General features: G+C 42.6%; 1 protein-coding gene across 3 annotated transcripts in view; it reads left to right on the top strand.

Annotated features, from left to right (window-relative positions):
- ZNF75A (zinc finger protein 75a) overlaps nt 1-23,152 on the top strand; it is a 53,535-nt gene extending 30,383 nt beyond the window's left edge. Inside the window, exons 7-9 of one of the 3 annotated variants that reach the window (XM_045571353.1) lie at nt 19,319-19,410; nt 20,134-20,260; nt 22,408-23,152. In XM_045571353.1, the coding sequence (XP_045427309.1) occupies nt 19,319-19,410; nt 20,134-20,260; nt 22,408-23,003 (815 nt within the window). In that variant the 3' untranslated portion in view covers nt 23,004-23,152. The remainder of the gene's footprint in view (nt 1-19,318; nt 19,411-20,133; nt 20,261-22,407) is intronic. The other 2 variants (XM_045571362.1, XM_045571363.1) reach the window with 2 other exon arrangements.
- The last annotated feature ends 253 nt before the right edge of the window (nt 23,153-23,405 follow it).

Below are 23,405 nucleotides of genomic sequence, written 5' to 3'. Positions count from 1 at the left end.
CGCTGTGGATGTAGCCACCTTGTGTTACAGAAACCCCATCTCTGTGGGTGTTGCCATCTTTGTGGCAGAGTGATGGTTAATTTGTATATTCCCTTTTTATTATATAGGATGGGTAGGAATTTCTAGCCATGGAATAAAATATTAGATGTAAAGAAAAATTTTCTGCAATAAAAGAAACTAGATTGTTTCCTCATAATGTCAACAGGATAATATAGCCATAAAAATTAGCACTTTCCTGAGGCCTAAAACAAATGGGAGTCCTGGGTTTACTTCTCAGGATTTTGTTTGTTTTCTTTTTCATTTGGCTTTTGTTACTAAGAATCAGGAGAGATTTTGTGTTTCTGGGAACTGGAACATGTGCTGCAGGCAGGATCCTGTGATTTACTGTACATGGTGACCAAGGAATCCATTCAGCAGGGTACCAGGTTTCCAAAAGGATAATTTTGGGAACTGATACAGAGTGGTTGGCAAAAGTGAGCTAATCCACATCCATATTGGTTGTCTTACACTGTAAACTGTTAGGCAGGGTCTCCCTGTATCTGTTTTCTTCAGCATTTAACATTAGTCTTGGTTGATGCTTAATAGACTGCTGAAAACGTATAGGCAGTAGATACTGTAACTCTCACTTTATTTTTACCTTTGATTCAGATGTGTTCTTGTTAGAGCTTTTAAATATTGTAGTATCAGGAAAGGGGTTAAATTATCTCTTTCAAATCTGTTAGTTTATAAACGAGGAAGTTAAGGCACAAAGGGACTTGTTCAAGACCCCATAGCTAGCGGGTCTTTGGGCTTTCACTTGGCTTCCTCAGTCAGGCCTGAAGGCAGGATTATCAGGACTTGGTATGTTACCCCTGTGGAGTCAGCCTAGGTAATATTGTATTATATCTATTTTCAGCTTTGAAACATTTTTGTTTCTTGATTGGTTATTGAAACACTCTTAAGTCTCCATTTTCTCTCTTCTTTTAAAAATTTTTTTAATGTTGACATAATTGCAGGTGTCCTCTTTTCCCCCACCATTTGCCCACCTCCACTCACCCCTCCCTCCCCCATCTCTCGGCCTTCACCAAACTTTGTCCACATCATGGAATATGTTTATATGTTCTTTAGCTAATCCTTTCACCTTTATCCTGTCGCTCCATCCCCTCCTCTCGGGCACCTGCCAGTCTCCATTTTCTCTATGTATAGAGAAACACCTCAGGGTTGATCTGGGGATCAGGGATTGATGAAAGAAAAGCACCTACCAGTGTGGCCAACAGTAGATGCTTACTGTGCATTTCTTTCCCTTCCTTCTGCTTCCCAGATGTGTTGGGTGGACTGATTACATTTAAGGAGTAGATGCATTTGTGGCTCTTGCAGCTTCTTTCAGGAGTTGAGCACTGGTTGTGGTAGTTATGCTGAATTAATTTGGTTTGTGGCTTTGGTGTTTTTTTGAATATATCACCTCAGCTTTTGTCTGGCTTCTTCAGTGGGAATTATTTCTTCCAAAAGTTGAAGTACACCAAGTATTTTTTTAATCACTTTTTTAAAATATGATTTTTAATTGATTTCAGAGAGGGAGAGGGAGAGAGCTAGAAACATCAATGATGAAAACCATCAGTTGGCTGCCTCCTACATGCCCCCTACTGGGGATTGAGGCTACAACCCAGGCATGCGCCCTGACCAGGAATCGAACCATAACCTCCTGGTTCATAGGTCCACACTTATCCACCGAGTTAGATTGGCCAGGCCACCAAGAATTATTTCTTAAGCATGGCCAGCTCTGAAGCTTTAGTTGAGTAGTTTTTACCCAACACCCTCAGCTTTAGACCCCTGGGACTCATCTCTTCTCCAAAGATACATGTGAGTTTCTTGTTGGTAGTACATTTACTTAATTTAATGATGGCCTGTTATGCACCTAGACACTGTTCTAGACCGAGCATATAATAGTGAACAAGAGGGGGGAGAAAAAAGCATACCCACATGGAGCTTGTATTCTAGTGAACAATAAAAACGGAGGAAGGCTATGCTTTTCTCCTTGTAGTTAGACAAGGTCATCGGGTCATTTTTGTTCAATGGGTTGCTAGTAGAAGTCTCACTTCTGGGCTGAAGCATTTATTTGTTGGTACAAGACTCTAGTGCTCTCCTTTCTTACCTCAATCATGTAAGCACATATAGAGAGAGCTGCCATGAGATCAAACCAGTCTAGAATGCTGAGTCCCTTACATGGTGGATCATCTCTTCTGTGAGTCCCCCAGGCCTATAATGGGCTTTGTGAGAACAAGAAATAAACATTTGTGTTTAACTATTGAGATGTGTGCTGTGTGTTTCTGCAGTATTACCTGGCCTGTTTTAATAGAGGTGGCTCTTATATTAGAGCTTTGAAATTTTTGGTTTTCCATTCCACTTGGCCTTTGGCCCTCAGGAAAGATCTAGCTTCCTCTAGGTGGATGCTCCACTAAACTGATATAACACTGATGGGAACACTTAGGAACTTACAAGACTATAGGTAAAAATAAAAATATAAATAAAACAACAACAAAAAGGACTAAATAAGATATTGAAAAAAGACTGTTTATCAGGGCGCATATCCTAGGAGGTCAGTTTAAGTGGACAAGGCAGTCTTCTCCCTCTGGCCTCATTCCTCTTTCCTTGTTCTTTGTTCCTTTGTACACCACTGCCCCATGTGCGCAAGATGTGCTTCTAATGATCGACGAGGTGGGAGAAGATAGGGGTTGCCTTTAATTCCTCGTATGAGTACAGATTTCAAGGAGTGGTATGGTAAGTACCCTTGTGGAACTGTCTGTGAGTTGTTCCAAAAAAAAGGCATATGGCAAATTCTACACCCCTATTGGTGTATAAAGGAGGTGGTTGCTCTTTCTGGGCTAAGGGGTGACAGTTGGGAAGAAGCTTGAGTAGGAAAGCAGGAGTAGGACACCAGTTGGGGAGTGAGAAGTCTCTGCTGGAAATGTCCTAGCTTAGCCAATAGCAACACAATGTCTCAAAACTCCTTATGCTTGGAATTTGGAGTGGACAAATTCCAAGCATAAGGAGTGGAAATTGTTAAAGGAACTTCTGTAGCCTTGTCACTGGGATAAGAGCAGATAACTAAAAAAAATAATAATAAAAAAAATCTTAAATACTGAATCTACTGCTCTGGCTAGCCACTCTGCTGACGAGTGAGTTTGCTGACACTGGGTTAGAACATTGTCTTGATATGCCAGAGTTACGGGTTTGGTCCTCAGGGCACATACAGAAACAACTAATGGATGTATGAATAAGTAGAACAATTCTCAATTCTCTCTCCTCCCTCTAAAATCAATAAATAAAATATCGAGGCTTATTTTAAAAATGAAATCTGAATCATGACCCTATATTCAGTTTCCAATATTAGTATTAAAATTCTCACAAATAAATCCTCCATACCCAGATTTCTAAGATAAACCAGAAGATGCTTTAGTTTGTTCAGATAAGTCTCACAATGCCTCCAAGGCTGGTTTTGAGCGCTGCAATTGACCAAGGCTAGCCCCCAAATCCTCAACCTCTCCTCTGTCCTAGTCTAAGTGGCCAAAGTGCTGGGCACATCCCAGACCCAGAGTTCTCCCCACCATTGAGTGGACTCTGGAACTTGAAGATGATCGTAAGAACCTCAGCTGTCTTAACAAGGGGAATGAGAACTTGAAATCAAACTAAAATTAAGTCTGCTGGGTTTCAATCAGTTTTTGGAAAAGTGAAAATAGTTTAATTCCTCTGGAGAGCTCGAGAAGAAGAATGCTAAGCAGCATTTTCCATCCAACTGGACATTTGGGATAACAAAATATTTGAACTCCATAAAATATTTTTAAGCATTCACTGAGTCACTCCACTGACAAGTGCTTCCTGAGCATCTGCAGTTTAATGGATCATGGCTACCTGTTAATTTTTAGGGGCTTTCCCTCTAGTACTAGAGCGGATTACTTGCTGAAGTTCTCAGTTTTTTCCTGTGGGTTCCCTCTTGGAAGGAGTCTCTGAAGTATCCTCAAGTAGGAAATGCTGAAGCTTTACCCACATTCTATAGTTGTAGTGTTCTTTCCAAATAAGTACACAAGCATATTATTACTGAATCTTTTCCAACTTGTCACTTGTATAGTTTCTTGTGTGGGTCCGCTGAGGAACAAACCTTAAGTACTTTTTGAAGCATTTACTAACCTTGCTTTATGTGTAGGGTTTTCTTGTGTGATGGGTAACTGGGCCACAAGGAACTGCTTTCCTCCAATATGATATGTCCATACTTGATAATTCCTGTACTTCACTTAAAGCAGTTCCATCTATAATATCTCTATTGAGAGAAATTAAGTAAGCAAGCTCTTGCATTGAGTTTTCAGATTTGGGAAAACTATCAGAATCACTTCTCATTTCTACCACTGAACCACCCATGCATCCACCACTTCTCATTTCTATCACAGTAAGATGATAGATATTGCACCACTCTTAGAACTAATACAACAGTTTAAGCTTTATACACTGGTCCTTATGGAAAAAATAAGAAAGCTTACTGATGAATTTTTTAAACCAATGGCTATACAGGGTACAAAAAATTTACATATTTTAATAGCTGATAGCTGTTAAATGAAATGTATTTTAATAAATACTGCCTTTGAATTATTCAAAGTGTGTATACTAGTGTACATTTTTGGGGACACCCTATATTCCCAACAACATGATTTTCACACTAAGCATTTGTCCATGATTTGTACAAACAACTCAACAGTTTGAAAGCATTGGAGGAGAAAAGTGAATGATCTTTAATGTTCATTAGGAGAAAAGTAAAATTAAGTATTTTTAATTTTAAAAATCTTAAGTTAGAAAAGTTTGATGCTGGCAAACATCCTGTAATGCACAGGACATGCACACACACACAACAGAGACCCATCCAGCCCAAAATGTCAATAGTGCCAAGGTTAAGAGATCCTGCCCTGAAGCAATAGTAGTGGAAATGGACCAGAGACAGTGTTAGAGACATCTCATCCAGAGACCAATCAGTCTCCTTTGATATTCTTTATAATGTTTAAACACTTGGCACCCAGTCAATTAGATCTCATGATTCCAGTCTTCCTTGCACGTTTTTACCCATTCATTCATTTGGCAAATATTTATTTACCACCAAATACTATTTGAGGTGCTGTGATTTAGCAATGAAGAAAGAAATTCCTGCTTTCTAAGAATCTTACATTCTTTCAGTGAATGACAGTCATTAAACCTATAAATGCATCTCATAAGACTGTCCTTAAGGTATTAACATTTAGTGATAAGGTTTGCATGCAGATGTTTCAAAGGTATTGTTAGCAAAAGCGTTTTAAGAATGAAAGATTGCATTGTCCTATACACTACTAGGTTGTGTATTAGTCAGGGAGCATGTGGAGGACAACCAATCGATGTTTCTTTCTCACATTGATGTTTCTCTCCCCCTTCCTTTCTCTCTACAATCAATCAAAACATCCTTGGGCAAGGATTAAAAATAAAAAAGATTACTTAAAAAAAAAAAAAAAAAAAGAATAGCCAAAACCAGTTTGGCTCAGTGGATAGAGCGTCGGCCTGCGGACTGAAGGGTCCCAGGTTCGATTCCGGTCAAGGACATGTGCCTTGGTTGCAGGCACATCTCCAGTAGGAGGTGTGCAGGGGGCAGCTGATCGATGTTCCTCTCTCATCAATGTTTCTAGCTCTCTCTCTCCCTTCCTCTCTGTAAAAAAATCATTAAAATATATATTTAAAAAAATACGGAAGTAATTAAAGGTTTTCACATTGATTTCACCCCTGATCAAAATCCAGTCCTTTTTCTCTAGTTACTATGCAAGTCACTTACCCTATAATAGTAGGTATGTCTTGGGGCTACCAGGAATTTAGACTTTACTTGCAATTCTCAGTAATCCCAAACTTATGAAAAAACTATATAGTACCACTTGACTAAAATAAGTATATGGGAAAAGCTTGAACAGTTTCAGAAGCACAGCTACCTCCAGATGACAGAGCAGGATGGCACCAAGTTAAAATGTTTTCAGGCTAATTACCTTAGCACACGGAGTGGGAAAGTTACTTGTTAGTCTTATGTTCTCCACAGAAAAAAATGCTCAGTACTTCTCTTTTTCTCTACCAAAAATCTAAACAAAGTATGAGCAGCATGAGTGCAAGAAAACTGCAGCTGATAATGGTGAAAGCAAGGATTCACCTGTGATGAAGTCAGAGATGAAAAAGCTGGGTTATCAGAACTTGGATGCTTAGAAGGGAGGCCCTGAAGATCTGGGATTCAGATCTTGGAGTTGGTAGGTAGGTGATGCTACCTGACATGTGCTGATATTTCTGAGGCATCCACTGAGACTGGTTCTAGAAGATACATTGTCTACTTCATTCACTGATTTATATCTGCTTCCTATCTAGCACATTATAGGCAATAAAATATATACTGAATGAATAAATGTATTCTGTAATTTCTTACCTGTCTACTACAGACCATTCAGAGTAAGTCAGTTAGTTGTTGGGAGCTCCAATACTCTTTCTTTTTCTGCTTAGCAGGCTAGAGGATAAAGCAATTTGGAGGGTGGGGACAACCTAAAAATGCAAGGTCAACAATTGCATCACTGTTTCCCAGGCCACAGCAGACCCAGGAGTGTGAGGAGTCTACTAGTTGAGTATCTCCATTTCCTTAGAATTTTGCTTGACTTTCAGTGGCTCCTCATTTATCAATTCCAATTTCTTTGAGCTGGTATGCAAACCCTTCGGTAGTCAATCCACCCAGGCAATCTCCCTTTCAAATCATAAATCTCCAATTAAGTCACGTTGTCCCAAAGAGGTCACAATGAAGTCCAACACTTTGCCTTTGTCCAGGATTTTGGCAGATTTTCATTTGTGCCTCTGTGTAGAGCAGACATTAAGTATGTAACTCTACAAACTGGTCTACATAGCTTGTAATAAGAGCCATGCTTAGTGTCATAAGAACACTGTATGCAAGGAAAGCTGGAGTGGCCGCAGCAAGGCTCAAACTGGGGAAACACTGAAGTATATTCCTTTTTTATCTTTCAAATAAATTTTATTTCTCAACATGTTACCTTTCTAATTCAACAAGTATATCACTGTACGAGTGGTGAATGCATAGAGTCCTTGCTATTTTTTTTTAATGTGCTTTACGTTTATTATTTACCACAAGTAAAGATCAGGAATTATCATCTTTCTTTGAGTCCTTGATATTTTTAATGTAAATTCCTTGTGTTTTGGATTTTACTCTTTTAAACATATTTGTAATTTCTATTTGTTCTAAATATGCTACACTAGGAAATGTGTGAGTCATTAACATATCCAGTGAAATCTGTTAATTCTAATCTTAGATTTTTAAAAAAATCTCACCTGAGGTTATGTTTCTATCAATTTCTAGAGAAAGAAGGAGGGAGAAAAAAAAAAAGTGGGAGAGAGATAGAGACGGGGGGAGAGAGGAGAAACATTGATCAGTCTGCTCATATAACGTGTCCATACCAGCCACTCCTCCCCAGTGTGGCTCCTCTGGTGGACAATGAGGCTAGAATTCTGGTTGAAGCTTTTCCCACATTTCCCACGTTGGTATAGTCTCTCCTCTGAGTCCTCAGGATAGAGCTCGCAATTTTTTTGGCATATGGGATTGAGACATCTGGTCAGGGCTAAAGTATATTCTTCTGGCCTACCTTGGCTTCTCCTGCCCCCAAATTAAAAAAAAATAATTTTTTGAGGTAAAATGTACATTATTTTTGCTCATTTAATTCCTCAAAAAGGCAGGGACCATGTCACTTGCTTTTCACCATATTAATAGCTCATGTGCATGGGGGGGCAGGGACAATGGACAATGTACCAACTTTTTGCCAATTCATATACATGGATATTTCACAAAAGCTTAAATTTTTATGCCTTGTTGTAGATTGGTAAGTTTTAATTTGGTTCTACTGCTCCTTAAACCTAGCTTTCCTTTCACCTACAGTCAGAGCCTCCCCCAGTTCTTGCATTTTCCTTATACCTATGATCTCCATTCTTGGTGATAGCTCAAACCCATCCCAACCCAATTCTATTCCTCCTCTCCCCATTTCCTGTCCCTTATTTGGTCTCTGTATGTCCTACTGCCCTGAAGCAAATTCTATACTTAAATCCTTATCAGGACCTTGCAGGCTTCAACATTAGTGTGAAGTTTCTAATTGAGAAAACTACAACCAAAGGCCAAGAAACTGGAGGGAGAAATTCCTTTATTTTAGTCAGTAATAATACAATTTTGTAAAAAAACAAAACAAAAAACAAAAACAAAAAAACTTTTTAAGGGATAAGAAACCAGGACTGGGTTGGGGATGGTGGTAAAATGAGAAATCTTACAAAATTATGTATTTTGCTTGCTAAAAGACTAGGTTGCATAGATTTAGTATTACTCAATGACTTAATGTATCCTTCCTTTCCATTGTTCCTTTTTTGGTGGTGGCTGTGTTGTACAATAATGATCTTCCCTGAAGGTCACAGTATATAACAGTAAGTGCCTAGAAGTCAATTATTGGTTTATAATAGATCTGGGCTGTTAAAATTCTGGATGTAGTCCCCAGGAGAGGGGAAGAATTTCTTCCCTGATACGGCCCAGAAAGTTCTCAGGCTACTGGCCATGAATTCTTTGTTCAGAGCAAAGATACTCTAGTTTCCTAGCAGGAATTATGGTAGGTTTTAGAATATATATATATTTTTATTGATTTCAGAAAGGGAGAGAGAGAAATATCAATGATGAGAGAGAATCATTGATCGGCTGCCTCCTGTATGCCCCCTACTGGGGATCAAGCCCACAACCTGGGCAGGTGCCATTGATCAGAATTGAACAGGGGACCCTTCAGTCCTCAGGCTGTCGCTCCATCCACTGAGCCAAACCAGCCAGGGCAATTATGGTGGTTTTTAAAAAAATCTACTTTTATTGATTTCAGAGAGAAAGGGAGAAGGAGAGATACAGAAACATCTACGATGAGAGAATCATTGGCTGGCTTCCTCCTGCATGCCCCACACTCGGGATTGAGCCTACAACCCAGGCAGTGCTTTGACCAGGAATCAAACCATAATCTTCTGTTTTATAGGTTGATGATAACCCACTGAACCACTCTGCCAGGCAAGAATTATGGATTTTATAGCCTTTTCTCCTTCAAAGCAGAATCGAAATCCACAGTGAGACAGGATTGTGAAGTTCTGAGCAGAAATATTGTAGAAAGAGGCCCATGCATTCTTAGGCTGATTCCTATTCCTGGACATGGTTCTTGAGATCCAGTTGTCAAGTTTCCTGCTGAGCCAGGGATTGGCTAGTAGAACTATGCACAGAACAAGGAAGCTCTCAGAAACACATGTTGACCTAAGGAGTTGATATAAAGTTTTTGGGTCGGCAACTACGTAATTGCGGGTTTCACACATATATGGCTTCAGTTGAATTTTTAGGTTTGCAGACGTAGTACAAATGTAAAACACATTTTGTTATTTGATAGTTGTCTATTCAGCTGTTAATCAGTAAAAAAAGTTTTTTGATCTGTTTTGTAGTTTTCGTTTGGCGTTCGTTGAAAAATGGAAAATCAAAAGGAACATTTTCGTCATATTTTGCTTTTTTATTTCCGCAAAGGGAAAAACGCATCGCAAGCTCATAAAAAGTTATGTGCTGTTTATGGTGACGAAGCCTTAAAAGAACGGCAGTGTCAAAATTGGTTTGCCAAATTTCGTTCTGGTGATTTTTCACTCAAAGATGAAAAACGCTCTGGTCGTCCAGTTGAAGTTGATGACGCCCTAATCAAAGCAATAATCAATTCGGACTGTCAGAGTACAACACGTGAGATTGCAGAGAAGCTTCATGTATCACATACATGCATTGAAAATCACTTAAAACAACTTGGCTATGTTCAAAAACTCGATACATGGGTTCCTCACGAACTGAAAGAATCACAGTTAACGCAACGCATTAGCAGCTGCGATTTGCTAAAGAAACGTAATGAAAATGATCCATTTTTAAAACGACTGATAACTGGCGATGAAAAATGGGTTGTTTACAACAATATCAAGCGGAAAAGATCGTGGAGCAGGCCAGGTGAACCAACTCAACATCAAAAGCTGATATTCATCAAAAGAAGGTTTTGATATAAGTTTGGTGGGATTACAAAGGAATTGTCTACTTTGAACTCTTACCACCCAACCGAACGATCAATTCTGATGTCTACATTGAACAACTAACGAAATTAAACAATGCAGTTGAAGAAAAGCGGCCCGAATTGACAAATCGAAAAGGTGTTGTATTCCATCATGACAATGCAAGGCCACACACATCTTTGGTCACTCGGCAAAAATTAATGGAGCTTGGTTGGGATGTTTTGCCACATCCACCATATAGTCCTGACCTTGCACCATCTGATTACTTTTTGTTTCGATCTTTACAAAACTCCTTGAATGGTAAAAATTTTAATAATGATGATGATGTCAAATCGTACCTGATTCAGTTTTTTGCTAATAAAAACCAGAAGTTTTTTGAACGTGGGATTATGATGCTGCCTGAAAGATGGCAAAAGGTCATTGATCAAAATGGGCAATACATTACAGAATAAAGTTATTTAGTTCCATGAAAAAATTGTCTTTTTCTTTAAAAAATCCGCAATTACTTAGTTGCCGACCCAATACATATTTGTCACATCTCTTGCTTTCTGTAATGTGTCTCTTCTATGTATATCCCGATGGCAGATGAGGGAAGAGTTCTTAGTGAAGCTTTTCTCACACTGGGAGCACTTATGTGGCTTTTCCCCAGTGTGGATTTCCTGGAGGGCATGGAAGTGGGAGCTGTTCTTGAAGCTTTTCCCACACTGGGCACACTGGTACAGGCCCTCCACAATGGGACTTGCCAATGAGCGCTAAATGGGAATTTGTTGACTCTCTTCCCACAGACAGTGCACTGATAAGGCTTCTCCCCAGTATGGGTCTGCCTGCGGTTTTAGCTCTTCTAACAGCAACTCCGTTCTTGAAACAAAGTCTTGATTATTATTATACATTCCTTGGGAAGCTTCTCCCTTTGCTCCTGCCGCTTCCTGTAGCCGTCTGCAAGCTTCTGGGAAATGGTTTCCTCGCAAGCATTGGCTTCCATGAATAGTTTTCTTTCCTTTGCGACAGGAGACCTTTCCAGGCCATCTGCGTATTTGTCCAGGATTTTCTCCAATTCCTCACTAATTTTTCTGCCCTGCCAGCTGATGGAGGACATTCTCCCTGATCCTCCCAAATGTCTGTTCAGGTCCTTCTTAGGAGTCCACGGCATCGCGCTGTGTCCCCGGGTAGTCACAGGTCTCCTGGGCCTCCAGGCTGTGTTCTCAGTCTGCCTCCACCTACTGGGATCTTCACTCTATCGATGTGCGGTTAACTAATTTGAAATTTTGCTCCATCTGCTGAACTCTCTAACCCATGCTCATCTACAGAGAATCCGGTAGAACTTTGAAAAATGCAAGATCATGCCCATCCCTGTTAACACTCTAAAGTGGCTTCCCACTGCACACAGGATAGAATCCAAACTCCTCTTCCCAGCCTGAAAGGCCCAGCATAACGTGGGCCCTGCCTTCCTCTCTCACTTTCTCTCCCACGGCCCTTCTCCTTGATCCTGGAGCTCTAGCCACAAACCCTCCATCCTATTCCAAACACGCAAAGTCCTCTCCCACCGGAGGCTGTCAGAGTGGGGCTGCGGGCACAGCTCTTGGCACAACCAGCTCAAACGTCTGGGCACAAACGTCTCCTGGACAAGTCTTCGCCCCACTACAGCCTCCCCCGAGGTCCGCTATCAGGAGCCGGTGTCTTACCTCGCGGCCCCGTGAACGGTGCGGCGCCAACGGCTCACCGCGAGAGGGCGACACGCGCTGCCGAGCCGCACGGAGGCCGCTCTGGGCGCGGCGGCGTGGAGACTCGGTGACATTCATTCCGGGCAGCCGCGCCGAACTGGGGGTGGAGCCCGATTCTCCCAGCGGGTCCTGGGGTCGCGGCTTGGACGACGACTCGGAGCTGCACCGGGCCTGGCCGGAAGCACTCGGCTTCCGCTTCCGGTAGCAGCGTGGAGCGGGGGGGTGTGCCTAGACAGGAGTGGTAACGGCCTCCGGCGGGTGGGGGGCTTGTGGGCCTGCGCCCCGACCCTGAGCCGACCGCCCGCCCAGCTCGGCCCTCGCGGCCCCCCGAGTGCCGCGCGGCGGGTTTGGCGGGTGAGCCGCAGGAAGAGAGAGGCCTCTGAGAAACCGCGCTCCAGTTTCCCAGGTAACCGAGACGCTTTCCCCGGGAGTCCCGGAGGCCTGCGGGCCGCCGCGGGCGGTGGACGGAGCCGGCGCCGGGGCGCAGGTAACTCACGGAGCCGCACTGCCCGCCAGGAATGGCCGGGCCGCCTCTGCTGGCGTGTTTGGGTTGGTTTGGCTGTTTTTGTTTGTGGGGGGTTGTGTGTTTGTATACGTATGTGTGCGTGTGTGTGTGCGCCTGTGTGTGTGTGTTGCGGCTGATGTTAACAGTCGGAGAACCTTAGTTGAGCGTCACTTGTCACTTTCTCCTGACGCAGAAGCATAGGACGTGTCCCCGGGCCTCCTGAGCCGGGGGACGGCGAGGAGCCGGCCATTCGTTTGTGGATACCTGGCATCCTGTACAGTCTCTGCGGCATCTAAAAGGCCCTTGAAACGTAAAGTCAGCAGAAGGGTCAGCTTAATCATCACCAACTGCCACCCTCCCCCATTTTATGATTTGGTATTGTATATGGGGTCAAGAAAGGTCGGCTGCAATTTTTCCTAGTGGAAGTAAACAAACATTTTAAAATACAGGTTTTAAATCTTCTGCATAGTTCCCTTCATATGTTTTTTTATTTTTTAAATCCTCACCCAAGGAAACTTTTCCCCCATTGATTTTTTTAAGGGAGAGACTGAGAGAGCAACATGTGATGTGTGTGTGTGTGTGTGTGTGTAGGGGGGAGAAGAGCCTGCAACCAAGGTACATTGGAATCGAACCCACAACCCTGCTCTAACTACTGAGCCAAACCAGCTAGGGCCCCTTCATAAGAATGTTGAGCATTGCATTACTTAATTGGGGGATGCTTTCTGAGAAGAGCTACTTTTTGCTTGATTATTTTCCTTCTACTCTGGTCTCACTGTCTCAACTCTTGTGTCAGTGTTCATGAGAATCTCCGATGTTCCGTGAAGTGATGGCTTCCATTATCTCAAGAGGATATGGGGTCATAGAAGTTGTACCCTCATACTAAAAGCAGAAGACTAGGGTCATATTTAAAATGTAAGAAGAACTCAGTATGTTCACATCTTTTGACATTGGGAAGATGAGATAGAAGCCACATCAGTGAACTCTTCTGTTAATCCCCAAGCTCTTTGGAGCCAGTGGTTGCCAAATTTAACACCCACCAAACTTAAAAAAAAAAAAAAAATTATTGATTTTAGAGGAAAACATTTAATTGTTGTTCCACTTATTTGTGAATTAATTGGTTGATTCTTGTATGTGGCCTGACCAGGGATTGAACCCATAACCTTGGCTACCTGACCAGGGCTAACCCAACAACTTGTTTTGAAATGTATTTAAAGTACTAGTACGCTCCTCGCTCCCCTGGCCACCAGCAGCTCCCCTCCCCCTATGAACTGCCCTCCCATCTCGCATGTGAAGGGAGCCTATGGACCTTCCACCTTCGCTGCCGGACCTTCGACCTTGACCTTCGCTGCCATGCCAGGCCCTCCCCCCTCCCCGGAGCAGCTGACCTCCAAGCGGTAGAAGTACTTTGATTTGGAGGTGCGGGTGCCCCAGGCCAAGCCCCCCCCCCCAAGTATGCATCCCTGGCATAGCTCAGGCTACCGATGACCTGCAGAAGATCCGGGAGGAGAAGCCCAGGAAGCTGCAGCAGAGGGATCGTGGACTGGAAGGCCCCGACAGTGAGGAGCCTGAGGACCAGCCTCCCTGGGCCAGTGCTCCTGCTGCAGGGCTGGTCCTGCGTCCCTGTTCCCCGTGGGAAGCAGCTCTCTGGTGCGAATGGCCAAAGCTGAGCCCCATGGAGAGCGGCTGTGTGTGCAGAGCCTGAAGCTGCCAGTGCCTGAGCGGGCCCTGCCCCCTGCTGAGTGCCGCTCGCTGGAGGCTGAGAAGCGAGTGCTGTGGAGGGCGGTTAGGATGAAGTCCCTGGAGCAGGACGCCCTTCACACACAGATGCTTCTCAGCAAGTGCCCATCCCATCACCCACCCCCTGGAAGACCTTGGCCCCCTGACCAGCAGCTCCCCAGGAACGGCTGTCCCCAGATTTTTCTGAGGAACTGAGATGCCTGCTCTGCAGGGGGAGGACGGAGAGGTGGCCCTGGTGCTTCTGGGAAGGCCCTCACTGGATGCCGTGGGCCCGAGGATGGAGCCCTGTGTATCAGCCACCGGCCCCCTGGGCCCAGTACCCTCCTGGAGGGCCGGGTCCCTTTCCCAGACTTGGGGTGGCAGCCCTGCCAGCACCAACGCCACCCTGGTCCCAAGTCTTAACCTGGGTGTTTAGTCTTAACCCCTCAGAAGTTCTGGCCACTGACTCAACAGCTCCCTTCCCAGCCGGGACCTCTTGGCAAGACTAACTAGTGATGTTTGTACAACCAAAGACTATTTTGTTGTTTAAGGAAAATAAAATTGACTACGTTTAAAAAATAAAAGTATGAGAGGCGGATGCAGGAAAGTGTGCAAAGGCCTTGGACCTGGCCCCACCTGCTGCGGCTTTCTCCAGGAGGAGGGACATCCGGAAGGGCGTCTGGACTAATTAGCATATTGTGCTTTTATTATTATATGTATTTTTATTGATTTGAGAGAGGAAGGAAGAGAGAGATGGAAACATCAGTGGTGAGAGATTGGCTGCCTCCTGCACACCCCCTACTGGGAATTGAGCCCAGAACCTAAGCATGTGCCTTGACTGGGAATAGAACCAGGATTTCCTGGTCCATAGGTTGATGCTCAACCACTGAGCTATGCCAGCTGGGCATGAAAAGCTACTTTTTAAAGTAGTCATCACTGCATTTGTCTTCAGTGAGCTGAGCTGTAGTTCAGTTAAATAAAAGGAGAGAAAGAGCCTGGCAGTTGATTGATAAAGAGAAGACAAGGCAGGATGTTTTTTTCTTCATTTTCTCATAATAAGTAGCAACTAGTAAAGTTCATGTGACCTTATTATCTGTTCTTTTCCCTGTCCTCAGTGACTTAGGAAGAAGATCCTTTTTTGTTCCAGACTAGACTGGGCCTCTGTTCTCAAAGTTAGTGCTCATGGTGTGTCCAGCACAGGAGCAGACTGTTCCAGGGCATAATGATGGTAAGTCTGAAGGTGGCCGAGCATCAGAACCAGAGCTCTGGGGAGGCTAAGGGACCTGGGACAGCGAGTAAGAAATGTAGAGCACACACGGACACTCTCCGCTGGAGAGCACTTCCAGAGCTTCCACTGTCATGAAGCAGGTGGCTGTTGGCAAACTTCAGGAATTATACTGAGGCCAGAGGTCTACTCCGAAAAGCAGATCTTGGAGCTGCTATCCTGACCAGGGATACCAAATCTCACATAAAAAGGCACCATCTACAGAGCATTGAAGAAACAGTGGTCTTGGTATACCACTTGCGTAGAGTGAATCTGCTCAAATGAGATTATGGGTGAGAAGAAAAATTCCTGGTAAATAACAATGAAATAGAATGAAAGTAGATATTTGGGGCGTAGGGGCATTTAATTGAGAAATAAGATGAGTTAGGTCAGTGATCTCTTGTTCCTTTGGGCCATTTAAGGCAGGAGCAGAGACCACAGGCATACAGCAGTAGTCATTCCACAGATTTCAGAGACCCTGGCAGAGACTTCTATGGCCTTAGAAAAAGAATTGGTTTTTCCCCCACTTTACAGCAGGGTGTGTTGGGGATAATAAACTTAGTCTGGCTTAACCTATGGGGTGGATCTTAAGTTCTTAAAGACAAAGGGCAACAGGAGTTGGAGAGTAAGGGGAGAACAAAAAAATGGATTATACTTGGAAAACAAAAGAGAGAAGATAACAAAGAGGAAAAAGAAAAAAGGGAAATCAAGGTTTGGAAATCCCAAGAGTGGCTGAGATAAGAAAGTGGTTGAGGGCCCTAATCACTTTGGCTCAGTAGATAGAGCATCGGCTTGCAGACTGAAAGTTCCCACTTCTGTTCTAGTCAAGGGCATGTACCTTGGTTGCGGGCACATCCCCAGTAGGGGGAGTGCAAGATGTTTCTCATTGATATTTCTAACTCTCTGTTCCACTTTCTTCCTGTCTGTAAAAAAATCAATAAAAATAAATATATAAAAAAGAAAGAAAAAAAAAATGTTGAGAGATAGTGTCTTCCATACCATAGTTAAGCCCTCCATTGCCCTTCCTTAGTGGTTGGTCCTTGGCTCAGCTGGTGAGTGGGAATCCAGGGTATGCCCTTGGCAGGTGGCAGCATATCAACTGGCTACTGTGGGGAATGCAGGACAGGCCCAACTGGCATGGCTCAGTGCTTGAGACTCAACCTAGAACCAGGAGGTCATGGTTCGATTCCCACTCAGAGCACATGGTGGGTTATGGGCTCGATCCCCAGTAGGGGTTGTGTAAGAGGCCCTTACACACCATTGATGTTTCTACCCTGGTCTCACTCTCCCTCTCTCTCAAATTAATTAAAAAAAAAAAAAAAATATATATATATATATATATATATATATATATATATATATATATTAAGAAAAAATTTAAAGACTACAGGGCAGAACATATGTTTGGTGTCAAATCATTTGGAAGGATGTTGGAACCAAGTTCATTCCTCCCCCTTCTCCATTTTATCAACATTCTCTGATCATAGAGAAAATCTAGTTGATAGGACAGTTAAAATTTTTAATCTTTGGAGAAAAGTATAAGATAAATCGCTGCAGTAGAAGAGAGAGGCTGTCAAGACAACACGAACACAAGCGGCCCTCACAACCCTGCTAGTGGTCCGAGCTGGGCTGTATGTCGAGGGGTGGAGGCTACTCTCGGAGGGCTGGCAGTAGCCACCTCTTTTTCCTTTTATCCTGAATTTCACAGACTTTCTGGAAAATTGGTGGGTGTTTTCCCACTTCCCACAATCTGGACTGTATGCTTTCTCCCTCTTCCACAAGCCCCAAGCCTCAAGTAATTCTGGTAACATGGATGGGAATTATTTCCAGGTTGCAGTCCATGTGCTGGGAAAGGAGGCAGTGCTCTTGGGAGAAACAGCAGAGACTTCAGGCTTCAAACTGAAGCCAGCAGAGTCCCAGCCAGTGGGCAGGTCCCAGGATGAAGAATTTTGGAATGAACAACAGCTGAGCAGGAATACTCATAAAGAAACTGAGCCTATGTGTGAGAGGGGTAAGGAGCTTCATGATAATTTCTTTGCTGGGAGCTGTGATAGTAATTTGTCCAGCCAGAACATTGTGGGCACTTTCTGGGTGCCCAGCTTTGTGGCTGTGCAGATGTAGTCATGTTAGCAATTATGATTACCCCTCCCCTCTCCCCTCACAGATGGCCTTAGAATAGACCAGCTGTTGTGAAGTGGGGAATTGGCCTGAGGTACAGAAATATCCAATCGAGAGGACCCTGGTAATAACACCATGAACACTGTTCCTTAGAAAAGTGGAGGATTGGGCCACCCCATCCTCAAATCACAGAAGGAATTGGGATCACAAATGGGCTGTCAGTGGCAGTATGTAAACTGTAATTGTGTACCATGAAAATAAATAAATGATAAATAATACATCTCCTACTGTACACTGGAGTCCCTGAGTATTTTATTTTCAAATCCATTAAATTTTTCTTAATTCAGAACTATCTATCTATAGATAGATAGATAGATAGATAGATAGATAGATAGATAGCCATTATGCACCCTGGCTGGTTTGGCTCAGTGGGTAGAGCATCAGCCTGTGGACTAAAGGTTCCCAGTTCCGATTCTGGTCAAGGGCATGTACCTTGGTTGCAGGCACATCCCCATTGGGGAGTATGCAGGAAGCAGCTGATTAATGTTTTTCTCTTCAATGTTTCTAACTTTCTATTCCTCTCCCTCTCTGAAATCAATAAAAGATATATATTTTTTAAAAAGGCCAATATGAAAAAAAAAGCCAGTATGCTAAGTGTTCCTCTGATCATCTGACTGGTCGCTATGACACACTAACCACAATGGGGCAGATGCTTAACACAGAAGCTGCCATGATGCACACTGGCCATTTACAAAGAAATGGCACCACAAACCTGGTGTTGACAAACCAACACTAGCTTCCCCAAGTGGGACACAGGCCTCGCCACCACCCTGAAGCAATACCCCATCAAATTGAAGCCAACACTGCCAAGACCCCATGGTGCAAAATGCAGTCCACAACCCAGCCCAGAAATGGTTGCTGTTAAGTGTTGGGTAATGATATCACTCAATGAAGCAACGCCCAGCTTCCTCTCCCTAACAACTAACCTCCTTGGAGTTTCTTTAGCTCAGGAGCACGGCTTGCTTTAGAGCCAGGTGCAAACATTTTACACTTTAACCAAATGTCTGTGAAGTGTTTTCCTGTGCCTCATCTCATTTGATCCTCACAGAAGTCCTGGAGTAGGTAAATAGGAGACTTGGTGGAATCCTATTTTCTTTTTATTAGCTGGAAAACAGATTTAGAAACTCTACTAAAAAGTAAAAAATGGTAGACCTTGAAAATTACTTTAGGCTTTCTCACTGTGCAGAATATAGTCAAACACTGCTGCAGTTAAACATTTTACCATTTGTTCTCCCTACGGGATCTACAATAATAATCTGCTTCATGTTGATATTTATTCCTGTATTGCTGACAGTTATCTGAAAGAGAAGTTGGGGTGCTTCACTGGGCCAGGAAAAGTAGCTAAATCAGAAAGTAGGTCTAATTAAAAAACCATATATATATATATATATGGCTAAGTTGACTCATGCATGCACAATACATATAAAGCTCTTTTTCACACCAATCGCACGCATGTATTTTGATCTATCATTGTTGATCGTGAATTTGATTGACACTTCTATTATAGAGAAAGGGCAAATAGGGATATTAAAATATTTCTTCTAATTAATTTCCTTTCAGTGTGCACTGATTTGTGCAACAGGCCTTTAGTTTATCATAAGAGGAAAATAAGAAGGTTTTTGTTTTAACTTCATGAAAACTAGGCAACCTGTTCTGGGTTTGATAGATACTTATTAGCAATGATAAGACCACTTACGGTCACCATACACACTTGAAAAGGTTTCCCATCTACTGAATCAAGATTTTATTTTAGAAATGAGCGCAGGATGTGCATAGAAGTGAGAGAAATTTCTGATGGCTCTTTTCCACCCATAGCTGTGCCTGCTCACCAGATCCTAGACTTTCCTGAGCAGACAAACACCAAAGGCTGGACAGTGGCACCCGAGTTCATCTTGTCTGAGTCCCAGGTGAGCCATGCTTTTGAGCTTTTCTCTGTTGCCCATGACCTACACTGCCCAGCAGGTGCTCAGGGGCATGTTAGCCCAGATGTTTTCCCTGGGGAACTAGACACCTCATGGACTGTTTGCTGATCCCTTGCCTCCTTCCTTTCTGCGTTATCACTTAAAAAAACACACAACAGCCAAGACCAGTTTGACTCAATGGATAGAGCGTCGGCTTGGGGACTAAAGGGTCCCGGGTTCGATTCTGGTCAAGGGCATGTACCTTGGTTGCGGGCATATCCCCAGTAGGGGGTGTGCAAGAGGCAGCTGATCGATGTCCATCTCTCATGGATGTTTCTAACTCTATCTCTCTCCCTTCCTCTCTGTACAAAATCAATAAAATATATTTAATAAACACACACACACACACAACAAAATATGAGCTGGGCCCTGTGGGGTTGCTCAGTTGTTTAGAGTGTCATCCCAGTATACCAACGTTGCAGGTACAATTCTCTGGTTAGGGCAACATTCAAGAAGCAATCAGTGAATGCATAAATAATTAGAACAGCAAATCAATGTTTCTTTCCCTCTCACTTTCTTTTTTCTCCAATCAATCAAAAAATTTAATAACAAAACAAAAAAAAATCATGTGCTGTTAATGCCTTCAGTCTATCATGCAGTTCATGGGCCAGATGTTAGAGCTGCTTCTGGAGTGGCCAGTACTGAGCTGAAGTCCATTCTTTTCTTCAGAGCTTGTTGACATTTGAAGAAGTGGCCATGTCTTTCTCCCCAGAAGAATGGGAGTTACTGGATCCCAGTCAGAAGGCCCTCTACAATGATGTAATGCAGGAAAACTATGAGACTGTCATCTCTCTAGGTAAAGGTTCTCCCCTGTGTAGAAGTTGAGTGATATGTCATGTTTTCAACTTCCCGGGAATGCACACTCTTGTGAGAGTGTCTGTTCCAGTAGCTGGTTGGTTCTTAGCTCGATGGTGTGGGCAGGGAAAAGGTGAATGCAGATCATTTTGGAGTTCTTTTTAAGTACACATTCCTTATCCTGCATAGAATTTTTTTACCTTTTTCCCTCTTCCCTCACAAACCTGTTTCATATCTTTCTCTACTCAGTAAAGGGCACCTTCATCCACCCAGTTTGCTCAGAGCAAGAAAAATACAGTCATCGTTTACTCTGATCTTGCCATGATATCCCACTACTAATGCATCACTAGTCCTTTTGAGTCCACATTCACAGTATCGTGTGAGTCCAACCATGTCTCATCTTGTGCTATTAACATCGGGTCTAAGCCATCTCTGACCAGGTCTACCTCATTCACTTTCTAACTAGCTCTTCCTGCCATCAGCCTCACCCTCCCATAGTCTGTTTTCCATGTAGCAGCCAGAGTCTTTTAAAACCTTATTGGATTATGACATTTTCATATTTCAAAATCTTATGATGACTTCTCATCCATGTAGAATAAAATCCTCCTTATCAAAGCTTCCAGTACTCTCTCAATCTGGCCTCTATAACTTCCTTGCCCTTAGCTCCTGTTCAGTTCTCTTTAGCCACACTATTCTTAATGCTGTTTTTTTGAACTTGCCATGCTCATTTGTACTTTTGGTTTCCCTCTACCCAGCGCACTTTCCTGCCATGTGTCAAAACTCTCAATTTTAGGTCAATTCAAATATCACTTTCTCAAAGAGGCCTTCCACACAGCCTTATCTAGAATAGCTTAATAGAAGCAGAATCTTTTTTTAAATATGTGTGTTTTTTAAAAATAATGTTTTCATTGATTTTAGAGAGAGAAAGGGAGGGGGAGAAACATCAATGAGAGAGAAACATCGATTGTCCCCCACCAGGGATCGAGCCCACAACCTGATCTGGAATCAAACCAGGGACCTCTTGGTTCATGGGTTGACTTCAATCACTGAGCCATACTGGTGGGATGGGAAGTAGAACCTTAAATGCTTTCTTGCCTGCTTTTGTTTCTCTTAAAACATTTATCACTTCCTGGCATTTCGTTTGATTATTCATGTTTGTCTCACTCTCCCAATTGCAGATAAATTCTCTGAGATCAGGGAACTTTGGCTTATGCATCACTATGTCTGTCATTGATAGAGAGTGTCTGGCACACCATGGCTATTTGATACACATGTTAAAAGACTGAATGATGACTACATCTCATATTTGATAATACATAGTTACAAAAAGTCCACGAAGTGATTCTGGTTTGTTTCATTCAATGGAATGTGAACCAATGAGCTATGAGTGGTAGAAATACCAGTTTAGTATCTGGTGTTCAGCTGCTAAATAAAAGTATAATTACGACAGCAATCACTTATGCATATGATTCCCAACCCACTGGTCTTTATATTGACCCCGCTAGACCAGGTGTTATTCAGGGTGAGGCCTAAAGAGTTGATAGAAACAGCCTGCATTCCCTCCAACCCTGGAGTTTTATTCCAACTCAGTCAAGTGTGGGGTATTATTGGTGGCAGCGAAGGGGAAAATGCACAAGATTCCCATGAACTGTGTCCTTTTGATCAATCAAGCTAGCTAGTTTTTTGTTTTTTTTTCTTAATCTCCACTTTGAATATCTATTTATAAATGCAGTGTATATCAACCTGGTACCTGATATGAGAGTCTATCCATTTATCCATTTGGGGTAACAAACTGTAAAAGTGTTTTTTGTTGTTCCTGAAATAGTCTATAATTAATGGACATTGTTAAGTTAGCGGTCCTTGACCTCAGTTTTTCCATTTCATAGCCATATTTGTGTTCTCCAAACCTAAAGTCATCTCCTGTCTAGAGCAAGAGAAAGAGCCATGAGTTCAAGGACAGCCCTGGAGTGCTGCATATAGATAAATACACCATGGGAAGACAGGAAATGTGCCCTAATAGGAACATTTGAAAGATTTAACATTATAAGATTCTACTTATCTATATTGAGTGATCATTGAATTTTTGTCTCTATTCTTGACGTTTCTTTCTGCCATTTAGTTGGTTGATTTTTATGTTTATTCCAACAGGGTTAAGCCTCAAAAATAACATTGAAAATCATCAATCTATATGCCTTTCTGACTTAGAAATGCCAACACCAGATGACATAGTTTCAAAAACGGACAGAGTGAAAGTTCCCCAGAAAACAACAGTCAAAGAGAATCATGGTGATATGCACAGGGAGGGGAAATGTCACCAAGACTTTTCAGTGAAGGAAAGAGAGAAACTTTCAACATGGAGACAAGAGCTGCTGAAACTTATAGATCGTCACAAGAAAGAACGTGCGGCAGAGAAGTCTTTTAAGTGTCAGGAATGCAGGAAAAGCTTTAGAGTTAGCTCTGACCTTATTAAGCACCAAAGAATTCATACTGAAGAGAAACCGTATAAATGCCCACAGTGTGATAAGAGATTTAGGAGGAGTTCAGATCTTAATAAGCACTTCAAATCACACCAAGGGATAAAACCATACAAATGCTCATGGTGTGGGAAGAGCTTTGGTCAAACTTCAAGTCTACACACACACCAAAGAACTCACACCGGAGAGAAGCCCTTTACATGCCATGAATGTGGGAAAAAATTCACTCAGAAATCCCACCTTATTAAACACCAGAGAACCCACCTATAGCATATGTGTGAGAAACTTCAGCAGGTGGTCAAGCCTTCTCAGGCACCAGAAACCACCAATGAAGGGAAGCTTGTTCAATATCCTCAGTCTGAAGAATTTTACCAAGTGGAGCTTGACCTTAAAGTTCATGAAAATGCAAATTTAGGAAGCATAAAAAATTTTTTTATCTGGAAAATTTGGGTATATAAACTTTCACAGAAAGGAATCAAGCTGGACTCCGCAGGGGACATAGTAGAAGTTATATTATTACTGTTTTTACTAGCCTTTGGGGAGCTTCGTAGCAAAAGGTGTTTGAAAAACAGTCTGAGTGAGGGAAAAATCTGTTTGGGATTGTACCTGGCAGTATAGCAAATTCAGCCTCAAATAGTACATGAAACTATGAATCAATCATCTGTGGTCACA

The sequence above is a fragment of the Pipistrellus kuhlii genome, unplaced genomic scaffold (genome assembly GCF_014108245.1).
Source record: "Pipistrellus kuhlii isolate mPipKuh1 unplaced genomic scaffold, mPipKuh1.p scaffold_m20_p_4, whole genome shotgun sequence".
Taxonomy (NCBI): domain Eukaryota; kingdom Metazoa; phylum Chordata; class Mammalia; order Chiroptera; family Vespertilionidae; genus Pipistrellus; species Pipistrellus kuhlii.
Note: the sequence above shows the minus strand (reverse complement) of the source record. Positions and strands in the feature narration are given on the sequence as shown.